This window comes from Anser brachyrhynchus (genome assembly GCF_964034855.1).
Source record: "Anser brachyrhynchus genome assembly, chromosome: 18".
NCBI classification, from domain to species: Eukaryota; Metazoa; Chordata; class Aves; order Anseriformes; family Anatidae; genus Anser; species Anser brachyrhynchus.
Window position 1 is genome coordinate 5,266,290 of NC_137711.1, and position 15,767 is coordinate 5,282,056.

General features: G+C 42.2%; 1 protein-coding gene and 1 long non-coding RNA gene across 7 annotated transcripts in view; one reads left to right on the top strand and one right to left on the bottom strand.

Moving 5' to 3' along the window:
- The window catches only part of LOC308179784, a 50,591-nt gene that overhangs the window by 6,994 nt on the left and 27,830 nt on the right, over positions 1-15,767 (top strand). The window lies entirely within an intron of this gene.
- Positions 10,428-15,767, bottom strand: part of STXBP4 (syntaxin binding protein 4) — a 77,119-nt gene continuing 71,779 nt past the window's right edge. For all 3 annotated transcript variants that reach the window (XM_080560390.1, XM_080560387.1, XM_080560391.1), the window contains exon 23: positions 10,428-13,459. In XM_080560390.1, the coding sequence (XP_080416516.1) occupies positions 13,348-13,459 (112 nt within the window). In that variant the 3' untranslated portion in view covers positions 10,428-13,347. The remainder of the gene's footprint in view (positions 13,460-15,767) is intronic.

Here is a 15,767-nt window from a genome sequence, read left to right on the forward strand (position 1 = left end):
TTGGTAACTCATAACAGATGTTCACAGCAATGTTGGAATACTGTCTACCCGTCCTTCACTGTTGAATCAAATGCTGTTACACATTTAAGCTAACCAAGGTCAGGGTAACCTGAAATCTAATACACTGCTAAGTTACTAATCTTAGGAAAGGTACATAGTAAGGGAGGTGCTGATGGAATCCAAAATTATTTTTCAATTTTACTAGAATCACAGGGCATACAATGATGCACGCAGAAAATTAATAGATCTATTAGATTTTATCTGGTTTGTGAATGTGGATGGAGAAGCGCTTGTCTATCAATTTAATATTTTTTCAAAACTTTGTAGTGTTGAACTAACTCATCTTCCTGACTTTTTTCCACCCTCACTAAGCTAGGGAATGTTTCTTAAGGAGAGAGAAGCAGGTTCTCGTAATGAGAAAGTTATTTATTTCTTCCAAAGAATTGGCTAATTGTCTTTCAAATCATTAAGAATTCAGTATATTATTAAAAATCCTATTCATATTACCTGAAGACCTCTGACTACAGAACAGACACAGTACTTCCCCACTGGAGTTACTCACATCCCTCAGCATTTTGACAGAGAAGGAGAGGGAGGCCATGTCCGTGCTCATTAAGCTAGGTGGGTAGACAACTTGATCTGAAACCAACTGACATCTCTGTATTTGCTTCAGTGGCACTGAGCTCAGAAGTGAACAGCATTTCTCCCATTTTGGATGTCTTTTTTTCCACCCCCTCTTTTTTTTTTTTTTTCTTTCCCCTGTGGAGGCCAGACAAATAGCATCCAAAGCTATTCGCTGATGTGAATTCCAGATTGTCAGTGGAGTTGTGCCTGATGCCTTTACCTTACGAGGGCTGTTGTTTCTTCTAGGAACTTTCAGCTTCTCTGTTGCAACATTCTTGCTTCCCAGGAAAGATCCACATAAGCTGGCATGCAGCTATTTAATGGCTATCCCATTTGCAGCTACGTTTCTTTCCAGGTGGCATCACTATATTCCTAACAGCTGAAAGCATTAATGATGTCAGAGAGGAGTCAGTTACTCAGTTCTATGTGGAGCAAATGCTTTGAATTGCAGTTACTGCATTAAGCTCTTGAAGACGTACACAAAGAGGCTCCCGTGCTGATCTGATGCACAGACAGCAACGCCTGATAATGCCCAGCCCAGGGAGGGCTGCGTGCTGCCAGGGGTACGGTGCCCGGTGCTCAGCCCTGAGTGCTTCCAGCAGAGAACAGGAGAGGCAGAGCACACCCAGCACAGCTTTTGTTGGGCCGCAGCTGTTTTACACCTGGGCCTCGTCCTCCTCCGAGCTATCCATCACTGTGTGCCGTTAGCGTTTGGAAGAACTGGAATCTCAGCACAAGACTGTTGTGCGAGTGCAGTACAAATGCAGATTTTACTCGGATATATTCTCTGCAAGCAAGTTAGAATTTGTAGCGGTGACATGAGTCACCTCCGTAGATACCATGGATACAGCGTTTCACGCGGTAACTCCATTAGGTACGCTCGGTACACTCAGCTTGTCACAACACTTTGCACTGGCACTTGTAGGACCGAGTGTTGCCTGTTGTGCTCCTTCAGACTCTTCTTCCCCTGTCCCGGCCAGAACCAAAGCCAAAGGGCACTTGAAATGTCTCCATGGCCGCAAAGCCTCCATGCAACAGCAGCAAAAATCCCACTGGTGCAAGCTTCTAGGCAAGCTTTTTAGAATATTTCTGTATTTTGCTCAGACATCCAACACCATTATTTTTTTCTTGGTCATTATCTATGTGACTTGCCAACTGTTATGTGATTTCTACCTTGGAAAAGCTGTCCCTTCTGTGAGCAGTGCCATATTGTCTCATTATTTGAAATTTGCTTGAGCAGTAGGCTTTAGACCTGGGCATCCATGGGCTCTCAGCTGTCTGCATCCTGTGCCCTGGTCATACGTTTAAGAAACAGGGTCATCCTTGGTCTGCTTATAATCCATTACACTGGGGTTTTAACCTCAGAGACTAGGAAACAAAACTGTCTGTAAGTGGGAAAGTCTTTTGGAAACCAGAATGGAAACAAAGCCCAGCATTTTCAAATCAGGTGACAAGGCCAGAGCATCAAATTACAGTCAAGGAAGAATGGAGCTTGACCTGCAGGAATCAGGCTGCCACTGAGGAATGCAGATAGTTTTGAAAGGACACCAGATCCAGAATGCTTGTGTGGGAAACTGGCACAAGTACATCTAGGAGGTACTAGGTATTTATGGAGGGGGATGCAGAGCAGTAACATACACCTGCTATGGGTTTCCCTAGAGCTACAGGGCCCCTCAAGAAGGATATCCTAATAGGGTGGGTAGAAGCATGCCACAGCTCTGAAAGGTGCAGGAAGATCTCAAGAGTAGCAGCCCAGGTGAATATTTGCAGGAGTTAGCTATGTGATTTCATGTATAAGTAAGGTAACAAGGTCTGTTGAGACACTGACAGATTGCAAGCCTCTTGGACACATCAGCCGGGTACGTGTTTCTAGCAATGAGCTCTGCAGCAGTACGTTATATTTGCCTGCACCTCACACAAGCACCTTCTTGTTGCTCTCTCAAGCCCTGTTAATGCGTGGTTCAGAGGCTGGGAGATGGCAGCTGCTTAGCACCCAAGCTGGTATTGATCTTGGGCGCTACAGGTTGCTGCACTTCGCTAGCACAGACGAATTGTCTGATAACTGCTCCTCGCAGGAAACCTGAACCAAGAGCCCTGCCAGGGCAAGAGGGTTCGATCCTGCCGGGCACTGAACTCTTCTCCAGGGCTGAGCCGTCCTCAGCCCATCAGAGGGAGGTGGAAGCACTCCCTATGCCGCGGGTCAGATGACTTGAAAAGGAAATCTGTGCAGGATACTGCCCATAAGAAAGCACTGATTGCTCGGGGTTACTGGTAGGTAAGCCCGGTTTACTTACGAGTTGCACCAAGGTCCTTTGGAAGCCAGTCAAAGGCAAGATTATGGTGAGATTAGTAGCTCATAAGTAATCTCTGCTGAAACAGTTCACTCTCACTGGGCTGTTGAAGTTTCTCTGGTACTGTACCTCACTGCCACGCAGACTGCTTTTTAAAATCAAATACATCTGGGGAAACACTGTGTTTCTGCCATACAGGTCAGAAAAGGATCCGTCTTTTCTGAAAAGGTAACACTGGCTTTATTATAAATATGAACTTTCCTGTCCTCTAAAGTTGCTTGTAAATTTTAATAGGAAGTAAAATACGCATGAGTTCCTGGGGTAGGATTTTGTAGCTCTAACACATGTTGCAGTTACAGATGCGAAACTTTGCACTTTTGGTTCATTCAGAGAGCACATATTTCAGCACTCAGAGACACCCTTATGATTGGGAAATCAGCACAGAGAGCACCAATGAGAATCTACAAGTCAACTGCTGAAAAAAAAGATAATTTTAAGCTTTCCATTTTTATGCTAGATAACAGGAGGTGTGATTTTTTTCCCAATATTTGGAGGAGTTCCTCTCAAAATTACAAAACGCTGTCTGATTTCTCTTGTCTCCAGGCGGCAGGTGCTGCAGGGCAGGAGCTGTTGGGCCCTGGCAGGAGGACGTGGCACCGAGCTCCACATGGCCCCCAACAGCCCAGACCTATTGGCCCCGCACACCCAGAGCTGGGGCCTCCCCAAGGTCTCTTCGCTTTCATTCAGGCATGGGGTTTCTTTCTGCTCCAATAGCTGCCATTCCCTGCTGCACACAGAGATGTCAGCCAGGTTTCCTACAGCAGAATTTTGCTCTGCATGAAAGTTTTCCATGTTTCCCTGTCCCTTGGCTTTTTGGTCCCTGTCTTGCAGCTGCTCATGCAGCTGCATAAAGATCAGAACAGCCTAGTGCCAAGTGAACCCACAGCGGTATGCTCACGGGGTTGTTCAAGAGGCAAGCTTTTGCCTGAGCGCTGGGATCATACCAAACTAATCAGGTTTAGTGACTTCGTGTGCCTTGCTTTTTGCACAGTGAGGGCAATGCTTGCTTGCCTCACACTCTGCAGACGAACTGGGGTGTCCTCACGAGTCCTGGCCTTGCTGTGAACGCAGCAGAGGCTGCCCTGGAGACCCTGAGCCACTGCCGGGGTGGCCCCAGGGGAAGCCTGCCAGCAGCCGTCATCGTCTCTGCACTCTGAATCACGCACAAACATCCAGAAAGGGGGAGCCTGCTTGTGTCCTGGATTCAAGAGGCTTCAATATTAATCCCCCCTCCCTCCCAAAACTGCATGAACTGGGGCTATCATGGCTGAGGTTCTTATCCAGAATCCGCGTGTAGATTAAAAAAAGAATCTTGTCAGAGAAACTTGCAAGAAAATCTGATAGGCAGTAGTCACTAGTGGTAATTACCGTGCTTTCATCTGTAGCTGTCACTGCACTGTAAAAAGTGGCTGTTATTCTCATTTTAGAGAAGAAACAGATGTTCTAGGGAATTCTGAATAGATTAATACAGAAGTTGCATGCCTAAAAGGTCTTCTAGAAAATCCCATCATTACCACACGGCTGATTTTGTTCAGTGCATCCAGGAGTTCAGCAGATTTGCTGCTTGTGCTTTGCTTTGCTTCTGTTCTCTTCTAATTTGCCTTAAAGCGATAGTTTTAGTTTGGAGTTTTCATTTTACTCCCATTCTGGAGAAGAGGAAAAGCTGAAATGATACCAGCTATCAGCACTTTCTTTTCAAGGCAAACTTTCAGGTAGGGATTTGTTTGAAAGTTCTTGAGGTTTAATTTGGTTTTGTGATCAAGAGACACAAGTCGCATTTGTGCAATCCAATTAGGCTCCAGCCCTGGCAGGGACATGGCATAATGCACGTACGTCCAGCTGACTCGCTGTCCTTCCCTGCTCTCAAAACCTTCAGCCTCCATGGCAGAGCTGAGCTTCTTATCACAGGTACTTGGGATTACTGCAGACTCAATTTTCCTGTTTGGGAGGTGCCAGAGATGCAGTTTTTCCCTTGGAAACATGGTAGGTGACAGGGAGAAAGGAGAGCTGCAGATAGATGTTGCGTTGGCATCAGCACCGTGAATAACTACTAAAGGCAGTCAGTACTGGAAGTGTTCAGGAGGCTGTGCAGTGCTCTCGGTGTTTACAAGGAATTAGAAGCATTTCTGTGGTATCTCTGCTCACCTCTACTCATTTAAGGCTCCTGCCCAGAATCAGAATCTGTCACTACCTATGCTTTTTTTGGAGTGAGCACTCTCCACTATGAAAAGCTGAAAGGTGTTAGAGCAAGGAGGAGCGTACCTGGTAATGTTCCTCTCTCAGGAACCAGACCTCACGTGCTGCGGGTTCAAGGATGAGATGCCCCGAACAAGGATGAGATGGCTGCAGGCAACGGTCTGCACTCCCAGCTGCACCCAGTGCCCCGACTTGCCATTCCAATTTGGCTGTAGCAGCCAAAATTTCTCCTTACTTGGAGAGCAGCAGTTTCTCCCAGCCACACCAGAAACCACACTGCTAATTACCCTGCTGTGCTGCTCACCTCTGCGCGAAGTAGTTGTCCCTCGCCTGGGGGAGTCCTCTTGTAGAACCCTCTTGTGCTGTGGCAAAACTTCATTCCTGCAGGCTAAGCAGTTTTCTTATAAGAGGGAAACTATATTTTCTGAACATGCTGAAGTTATTAAGGCCTTTTCCCTTACTTCCCTGACACTGTATTCACTTTTAAGTAGGCTAATTTGTGTACAGGTAACAGTCAGGACAAGCAATGATAAGAAACCTTGACTGAAATAAATGCCAGAGTTTTGTAGCAAACATCTCCGAGCACAGCAGTGAAATTGACTTTTCAGTTATCTTCGGCCAGCCACAGGACTTCCCGCTTGGTTTGCATCTACTGCTGATTTTTGTTTTTTATATCATTTACTGCAGGGACCTAAATGGTTACTGGAACACCGTAGCCCATATTACTGTGCTACTTTCGTGCTGCTTCAGCAGATAAAATCAAAACTAGTTAAGCGTATACATATTTTTGAGAACTTAGGTTGAAGTGACACTACATGAACAAGATGAGATTAATTGCATCCACACATTTGCCTTTAACAAGATGATTCCTTTTAGCTGCATCTTCCAAATAGCCAGCAACAAGACAGTCATTCTTTAACACAGTGGGTGTCCTATTTCCTGTTTCTCCGCATCTTTATCATTTACAACACTTCTGTAGTTAATTTGAAGGAACAGTATGTTCTGAGAGTGACAGGCAGCTTTCTTAATGGGCTCGTCAGCTCCTCTTCATGCCATGACATCAATTATGTACACTTGTCTTTGACTTGGAATTTGTAACCCCCATGGTGACTAATTACAGTACCTAACGTTAGGGTCCCTGGTGACACAGCCTAGAGATTAATAAATGCAGTTCAGCCTACTGCTTGGGGACTGAAGACTTCACTGTCCCTCGAGAGCTCAGGGCTCTGGGTTTTCTGAGGCTATTGGGGTTGGAAAGGAATGGCGATGCATTACCAGACTCTTTGGAATAAAAATGAAAGCATTAGAAGGAACCACAGTGCTTTGCCTTTCCAGAGATCCTTTCTCTTTCTCATATCAGTGCTATTATTGTTGTATTTTTATTTTAGACCACAAACATCATTTTATTTCTTTTTCCATTTTAATCATGTTTTAATGAGTTCTCTTCAGATACAAGAACAAGGAATGTTCTTAATGATAATAATAATTGGGCCATAGGGAAATATTGACTGCTTAATAGCTAAAGAGCAGAGTACTTTAAAAGAGATTAAGGCATTTCTGATCGGTTTGTGACTTCTGGAGGTCAGGGTGAAATCATGACTTACCCAAACTGTGGCAAAACTGCTGACTTTTTATGGTTTACGTTTACCCAAAGGTCTAGCTATCAAACAGACATTCCCCATAATGGTATCAGCTACCAATTTTGCATTAGTTCACCTCATCTGTTATTGAGGCAATGTAAAAGGGACACGGCTCTTGAAAAGAGGTCTCCTAAATCAGAGACATCGTATTAATTGCAGCTTACCTGCCCAAAGGTGCTTCTTGTCTCAGCTGTGATGCTCCTGGGGCAGGCTGGCTGGAGGCTCTGCAGCAGTCACAGAGACCACCAGCTCCTGGAGTACTCTGACCCTGCAAACTTTGTGCAGGAAAATGAACAAAGGCTTGGATGCTGGTAGAAGAAAACACTCCTCACAACTCTGACTCAAACCTTTCTCTTCAAAGACAACAGTATTTCCTATTCCGTACAGCTGCATTTTCCAGGTAACCACAGGCTTCTGTGACTTTCTTGAGAAGCTGGATACTTCCTCGCCAAGCACAGCAAGCATTTCCCTTTTGACAGGATCACCCAGCAACCTCCCTCATTTGCAGCCCCTGGTGAATAATAAGTCATCATATAGTTGCAGTTCAATATTGTAATGTCCTTTATAACTTGAAGGGAGAACACAGCTTATGTATGGTTTGGAAAAGGTGCCAGATAAAATTCTAATTTGTCTTCAAACAACAAAGAAATCCACCCTAAACCCATTTTCTTCATGAATTACAGATATTTCTTCCCATTAAGAATTCCTGTACATAAGGCCACGAAAAAAGCTAACTGTAGAGCAGCTTCTGCAGTGAAGCTGCTGTAACTACAAACCAGATCATTGTCCTTTCTGTCATGCTGAGAACAGCTGAACATAAGAGACATATATGCCCTATTTCAAGAAAATATGCTCAGAGAGTAGTTAACCCTGTACATATTTACTCTCAGATAATCCTGGAAGCTGTAAATAGAGATCTTTATCATAAACAGAAGACCAGAGATGGCCTTGTGGCTTCAGGGACAAAATCTGCAGGGGATGTGCAAACCTCCCAGAACAATTCCAAGAAGGTATAACTGTGAGCAGGAGAGGAAAATCAGTATTAGTTATTAGATTTCAACTTCCCGTCCTAATATTTGGAAACAATAGGCTCTACTTGTAACAGGTTTGGGCCCATTCCATTTTTTTTTCAACCATATTACTTAATACTGAATAATACACACCTTGCATCTTTCTGGGAAGAGAGTTCAATACTTCTACCTTGTAGTAAAATAATTTATCTCAAAAGAATGTTGCAAGAGCGTCAAACTATTAGATCTGTGGCAACATCAGCTACTGCCTGGGGAAAAAAAAAGCTGGGAGAAGCAACAAATAATCAAGCCACCAAAAATGTGAAAAGTATCTGGATGGTACTACCTGTGAGACAGCTAGTATTTTTAGTATTATATGAAAACAATTCCCAGGGAAAGGCAAAGCTGGTTACAGAGGACAAAGGGCAGGCTTTCTTCATTAGTATTTGATTTTTGGCGCACTATCATTGCAGGCAGTAAGGGAAAAGATTTACTAAGGTATTTAGGTACCTAAACATGAATAGCAGCATTTATAGCAGCATCTACGTAGGTTAGGTGCCTAATTCCCATTAACTCCATCAACATCTTTAAGCTGCTGACATCTTTGTAAAGCTGGCCCCAGAGCTGGAGCAGCCAGGCGCCTCTGTTTAGACTGATGGGGCTGTGCTCGCTCACAGCTGCTGCAGCCCCAGCGGATGTCCCTTGGAGCAGGGTGCTGCGGACGACACATGAGGACCGGGAGCACAGAAGGGAACAAAGACTCCTGTGCTGACTTGAAGGTTTGCTGCAGACTTAAGCTAGAACTCTGCAAAAGTCACTCTGACCAGTATTTGCAAAAAGGGCACCGAATTTCAGTGTTAGGTTTGGAACCAGCATGAAGGTTGCTGGGTAGCTCTCGGGGAGTTTCTTGAGCAGAGCATTAAGAACCCCATCGGTTCCCAGAAAAGCCAGACTTTCACAGGCTACGTCACAACAGAACGTGCAGGTACAGGAAAGCCTTTCCCTCCAGTCAGTCCTTCACCACCTGGCCTATTCCACAACCACAAACGTTTTTCTTAAAAGCCTTTCCCTTGCCTTCAGGTTATGCCTGCAGACACCCTTGCCCTGTGTTGTGGGAGGTGCCGATGAGGCCACGCTACAGGGAGTGTCCGTGAAGCAAGTATGTGCTGAAATAAACCAGCTAATTGCAACGATCAGTAGCAGATAGGAAGTTTTAGGGAAACAGGAATTGCCCCTGTTTTATTGTGTTTCTCATTTTAGTGTAATTTCTTATTCCTTCATTTATAATGGAGGCCAAAGATGCCGATGGATTTCCAGATCTGGCTTCTGTTCCTTAAACTACAACCAGGTAGAGTGTAAGTAAACTATGTGGGGCTCCACACAGACCTGCACAGAAACTGTAGCAAGCTAGATTTGCTTTTCAAGCTTCCTTTAAAGGTTGGTCTTAAAAATATGAAAAATTTTATGTTAAAGCAGAAAAAGTGGGATCCGTCCTCTCTGTCCTTTACCGACTTGTGGTTTTGTCCCATTACATGCCTACAACAGTTCCAGAAAATACACAAGAGCTGATTCAGTAGCTTGCATAGCCTGAGTAGTAGGTGATGAAATGACTGGTAACCACATAAGAAGCAAGTACTTTCTATCACTGAAATCTTTACTTTCAAATACACAAGAGATTTCCACCAGCACAAACATTTTTAAATACAAAGAGGAGTGGTAATCTGCATCATTTATGGTTTTAAAGTGTACAGTATTAAGCAGGGGGCTTTCTAGGCAAAGTCTGAGTAGGATCACCCTTTGAGAGAAACTACTTGAGAACTGAAACTGAAATTCTCAGTGCAGTCTAGCACCACAGCAAACCCATGTGAATCCTGAAGGCTCCAAATAAAATCAGTGTCAGAACAGATTTAGTGCTGTAAGGTCGTGTCCAAATAAATGTAGGTGATGGCCCTTACCTTGTATCAAATGTCCGTGCACAAACAGCAACTGTGTTTGTTTTTCTGATCGATCATAAAAAATCTATGGAGGCTACATGTATTTGCTTACATAATATCCGTATCTTTTCTATAGACTTTACTGTAGAAAACTACAGTGCAGCCATTACACTAACCTGCTTGTAAAACACCAGTAGCTAAGGACAGTTTAGGCAGTGTGGCCGTGCACCAGCCAGCGCACATGCCTGAAAATTTATGCAATGCCCATGGAATAGCCAGCTCACATATGTATGTGTGCATGTATTTATCGGGTAGGGCTGTTGAAAGGATCATCGAAGTTATTGAGACACTGAGTAGTGTTACAAGGAAATTATTTAGCATCTATGAGGCTGAGTATCTAATATATCTATGTAGGCATTTGTGGTAAGCTACTTGCTTTGATGACGGAGAATGTGCCAGTTTAAGTTTACTGGAGTATTTGCAGTATTTGAAGGGCAGTGTGGTGCAAGTATTCAGGTAAAGATTAACACCAGCATGTTCTAGAACAGTATTTTTCAGTGTCATCTTTACATGGAAAATAAATGGAGGTACAGGAATTATTTATGGCCTGATTGCCACTCCCTTCTAAAGCCGTAGTTTCATTATTTTAAATGCTACAAAAGTACACTTTCATTTTTTTTTCCACGTAATTTTTTTATTCTGCAATAAAAATGAAAAGTTATTGTTTACAGTGTTGCATATTTTGACAACTGCTCTTTACAAATTCTTTTTAAATTATCCTAGAACCATTTTCTCAATATACGCAGTTCCCCTTACTCAAAATAATTTCACAAAATATTTCACAGAAAGGAAGAGACAAGGGGAGATAGAGAGAAATAACCTAGGAAACAAGTATGCCAGCATACAAAAATAGATTAGAACATTTGGAGATTCTAGGTATGAAAATGTAGCCTCAATAGCAGAGAATCTGATCTAGTGTATTATCTGAAGAGATAATGCTTACTGGAGAAGAAGCTAGATAGATGCAGAGATCTATTTCTAATGTCTTTAATTTCTAGGCAAATTTATAAGAGAGAGGGAGAAATAGTCTCCAGGTTTCTGAAATGTTCTCATCTGGGGGTGGAGGCAGTAAGCAAAGCCAGCAGAACGCCAGCATTTTGTCTTGATTTCTCCCCCTCTCGTGCACAGCAGGCTGTGCATTGCATGCTCGGAGCAAGAGATCATTACCAGCTCCTCAGGAAGGGCAAGCAGTATGCGCATAGCTGTCCTCCTCCAGCTGATCTAGCAGAAGGACAGCTTTAAATTGCTGCTAGGTCTCTATAAAGCCTCTGCTGATGAAGCCTGCCTGATCCACAGTCTCTGTCCCTAAATAGCTTCGCCTATTTGAAACACCCAGCTAGCTGTCAGAAAGCCACTAGCAGAATAAATTGACTGCGAGGGTCAAGTGGAGATTCAAAACTCTCTGAAACAGAATTGGAAAACTGGAGTCTGTATGTGATCTGGAACTGCATACTATCATGGAATTATGAACCAGAAGTGCCTGTCATTAATCAGTCAAATTACTACTAAGGTTACATTAAATATTGCAAGGAATTCAGAACCTTACGTACAGTTTATGGGACATGAGTCTATGCCATTTTCAGAAAAGGGATTTAAATAAAGGTGCATCTAGAGTGCCTGGCCCTGAAACTGAAGCACATAGTTTGTGCCTTCAGACTGTTCTTGGGGAACACAAAGGAGGCTAAGAAGCACGTAGGAGCCATTGGAGCGAAATACAAACAAGCATTTAAGTGTTACTGCTATGAGAAATTTTCTCAGAAATATATGTTACTGTGGGTCTGCTGAGCAAGCTCTTCCTCCTAATCCACACCACCTGTGTAGATTCATGGATAATTTGGTTCTGACCTAGTTAAAAGTACAAAACATTTTTTCCTATTTGCTTATTCAAAATATCCTGACATCCTCTTCCAGCAAAGCCTGCAAAAAACTCTTTTGTGAGCTGCACTTTGTTCCTGCAGGAAGAACATTTGGTGATGTGCTCTGCAGCTCACAGGCCATATGCAGTAAATTGCTGCACTGCTATTCAAAGAGACTTGACTTGGGTTAAAACTGTGTATCATTTTTGGTTCAAAAGGATCAACAGCCACAGTGTGCCTGACTTGGCATGGTCTGGTCTTTATATCCATTCCCCTGACTGCATGGATTTTTAACTCTAATGACAAACCTACTGGATACAGACCTCTAAAAAATGTGGCTGTACAGCCTCATTTCTTTGTATCAGCCAGTAAGGATGTGGTGGAGTGTAGATGGGTGCCTCAGCCTTTTCAGGGATGTTTTGAAATCCTGAAGCATGCACCTTAGGAAAATGCAGATTGTAGCCTGTGCCTTTCTCACCCTGTTAAAATACTATTCTCCTTCTTGGCCTGAAGATCAGAGAGAGGGTTTTCCTTTGGGATATTCATCAGTGCCTCTGCAAAGTTTCAGATCCTTCTTTCATTCATTAGTCAACACCTACCATATAATATATATAATACACACACACACAAAGAGCCTCCAGAAAAAAAACACAACAGCATAGAATCATATATTTGTCAAAGCTGGCATCATATGTTGAGCTGTGAATAATGAGATTTAAAATATCTTGTGCTTTTGAAGTACAGTGAAACTTGTTCATTAGATTGCAGTAGCACTCCCTGTCATTTTCTTTATCCTCTTTAAATCATCACCAATGTTTACAAAATGATTTTGTTCTACTTAAAGATCAACTTTGAGGAGGTGACTGATTTCTGCTGATCCTGGAGGTGGTTTCACAGGTTTCATTGTACTTGAAACTTCACAGCTTCCACTGAAGTATTTGATGCATGTATGTATCGGTTTAGCAGAGCACAAAAGTAGAATCACTTTCTTTCTGGCCTCATATTGTTGACAGAGCATGGTGGCCTCTACCAAAACTGTTTCTTTTTACTTGACAACTTACCAAAGATTCATTTTCCTAAAGTCCAACCACCGATCTTAATAAAGTATTTGTTTTAAAAGTCATCAGGACTCCAGTACTTGTAATAAATTATCAAATTTCTATTAGCAAAACTCCTTCACAAACTTCTATAAAAATCAGATTATTCAGTAGTTGCACAAAAGGCATCTATCTAAATTACACTCACTAGCATTGGTTAAAAAAAGAAAAAGCTCACCTCACACCTTTCAGCAAAGCATCAGCTGGAATTTACCAGGTGAAGTGCATCCAATGGCCCAATCTAACTCTCATGCTGGTCAAAACTGTGAAAACTTGACTTCAGGTCAATGGAGTTATGCCAATACAGAAGTCATGAAAAGACTGGATCAGCTCCCAAGGTAAGCCTGAGCCCTGCACACTGAACTGGGGCAGGTTAAGGACTGCACTGAGACTTCTGCAGCTTTTGAGGCACCCAAGAACAAACCCACCTAAACAAACGGCAGTGCTCCCTCTGACTTAAGGGGAGAAGTGTCATCGGGTACTATTACATCAGACTAGAAAGTAATTAGATTAAAAAGTGTGCATCTTCTCACTAATGTACTGAAATTAGACAAACTACTTTCTGTCAGCAGAATGTCCTCAGCTCTTGGACCCAGGAGACTCTCTTATTCCATCGTTGTCATCCTCACAGCAACGCAAGCTTAGTGCGCTGGTTACAGGATGGATCCATGATGTTGTCTGGGTCACATGGCTAGAAAAGAACCAAGAAATGCTATTAGCAACCCAGAAGAGGTTTACCAACCTCAGAAACAAGAAGTACTAGATGGAATCCACAACTTTCTGGCCTCATATTGATCATTACAACACTTTCAAATATAGAATTCATTTTGTCTTGCTAGCTGTGAGATTTTACAAACAAAATGAGGAGCCTTCTGGGTGCTAAAACCTGGACTGAAGGTCTCAATTCCAAATAAATACGAGAGAATGCTTTTGTAAGAGACTCCTGATACAGACTAGTGACATTTCCTGTTAATTAATAGAACTGTAGGCAATTAACCCAGAAACAATGTACAGCCCAGACTGTCAGTCTTACAAAACTCCAAGACGCTAGCAGGGTATTATATTAACATTGCCATCAGACCAGGTAGACACTAAGGCACAGCTGACAAGAGGAAGTTGACCAAATGCTCATCATTAAGATATTTCTTTTCTTGCAGAAAAAAAAAGTTGATGAATAAACCTAAAAAAGGATGCACTTTACACGTCCTGTAGAACAATTTCTGGGGCTGCTCCCACAGCCTTTACACATGTAAGTAATAAAAGGGAGTGTTATTTTTTAAAGGCTTAAACCCTATACTTGAAATGCAGTCTAAGCTGCTTTACAGTTCTTGTTAAGCTTCTACATGAATGGAAAGAACCTCCTCAAGGCTCAGTAAGGACAGACAAATGGAATGGGCTTACTGTTTGAGGGTGAGAACACTGTACACCTTATGATTGGTAGTATGCATGCTAGCCATACTGTGTGTGGGCAAGACACAGCCTCTTCTCCCTTCTGGAATAATATGTTCTTGGTAAAGGAAATAGCTTCTTTTCACTTAAAAAAATCTTGCTAATAAATTCACCGTTTTTATAGTCAAGTCAGTGCAAAGATGAATTTTGTAATACAAGTTCATTACAAAAAGTAGCTGAAAAATATGACACATAAAATATACACCATAAAAGACAAACAGTTGCTCTCAGTACGTCTCACAACTTCTAACATAATTTGTACCTAAAGCCCATGCCTATACTCATCTTTCAGGTGCATCAGCTTAATTAAATATGAAGTGCCATGACGGAACTACTCTAGATTTACCTGTTCAAGTGAAAATACTTTCCCCTTCTGTCTTCAAGAATGCTCTCTTGAATATCTGATTGTGGAAATCAATCCATTAAAGTAGGAATTTCTGAGACAATGTTCCACTACATTGACTTACTGGTATGGGGATTGCTTTTCCAGTAACATGACCGTGTTATGATTTTACCTTGCATTCACACCTTGCATTTGAATTCACTGAGCTTAGACTAAGTTGAATGTGATGAGCACAACGATAATGTTCCCTAAGAGGAAAATATGATGCTAGCATAAATCACATATCGAGCTGCATTACTTAGCTAATCTATCTCTGAACTGGTAATCCGTGAATGTAGCCAGTAATTCAACTGAGGCAGTGTCTCAGTAAGGACCAAGCAAGAAAAAGAAAACAAAATACACAAACCAACCCTCAGTTCTTATCCTTAAAAACCAAACCGAATCAAACAAAACAAGAAGCTCCAGTTATCTGTAAGGGTAATGCATAAGTGTTTTTGCTTGTTTGGGTGGTTGGATTTTTGGTCAGAGCAGCACTGGATGGACTGCATTCCTTCCTGAGTGTATTACAAACATGTGCATCACCTCACTGGAGCTGCAGAGATGGATTTCACAAAAGTTAAAACCCAGGAAGTATGAGTGAACATGTAGCTAGAGCAAACACAGCACAGCAGATACTTATCAAGTACAGTAACCATTGCAATGATTTAATTCTAAGAAAGTGGATGTACCATTTTTACTAGCAATGAACACAACTTTCCAACGTTTGCCTTTAGAAAGTATGGCAATAACCAGTATGAAGAATATGAAGACAGTCCTTATACAATATTTTATGAGAGAACTGTGAATAAAATGTGCTTTTAAGAGGAAATCTATCTAATGAAGAGCATCATTCCCATTACTCCCCAACACAGGGAAACATGTATTTGTATTTATATTATAAATATACTTGTATTTGTAAATCTACTAAGGAAAACGTCTTTGCTGTACTTTTCTGTAGTGTTTTCTATAATGTCAGGAAATGCCATCAACATATTATTTGCATTAAAAAAATCAGTCATTATAGCTTAACACTGAAGTTAGCACTCTAAATTAAAGTTCCAGCCTGTGATAACATTTATCTTCATTAAGACACAGAACTCCTTCCAATACCTGCAGAATCACGGGAGCTAAATGAACTAGACTCTACCCATTCCATCTATGCCAATGT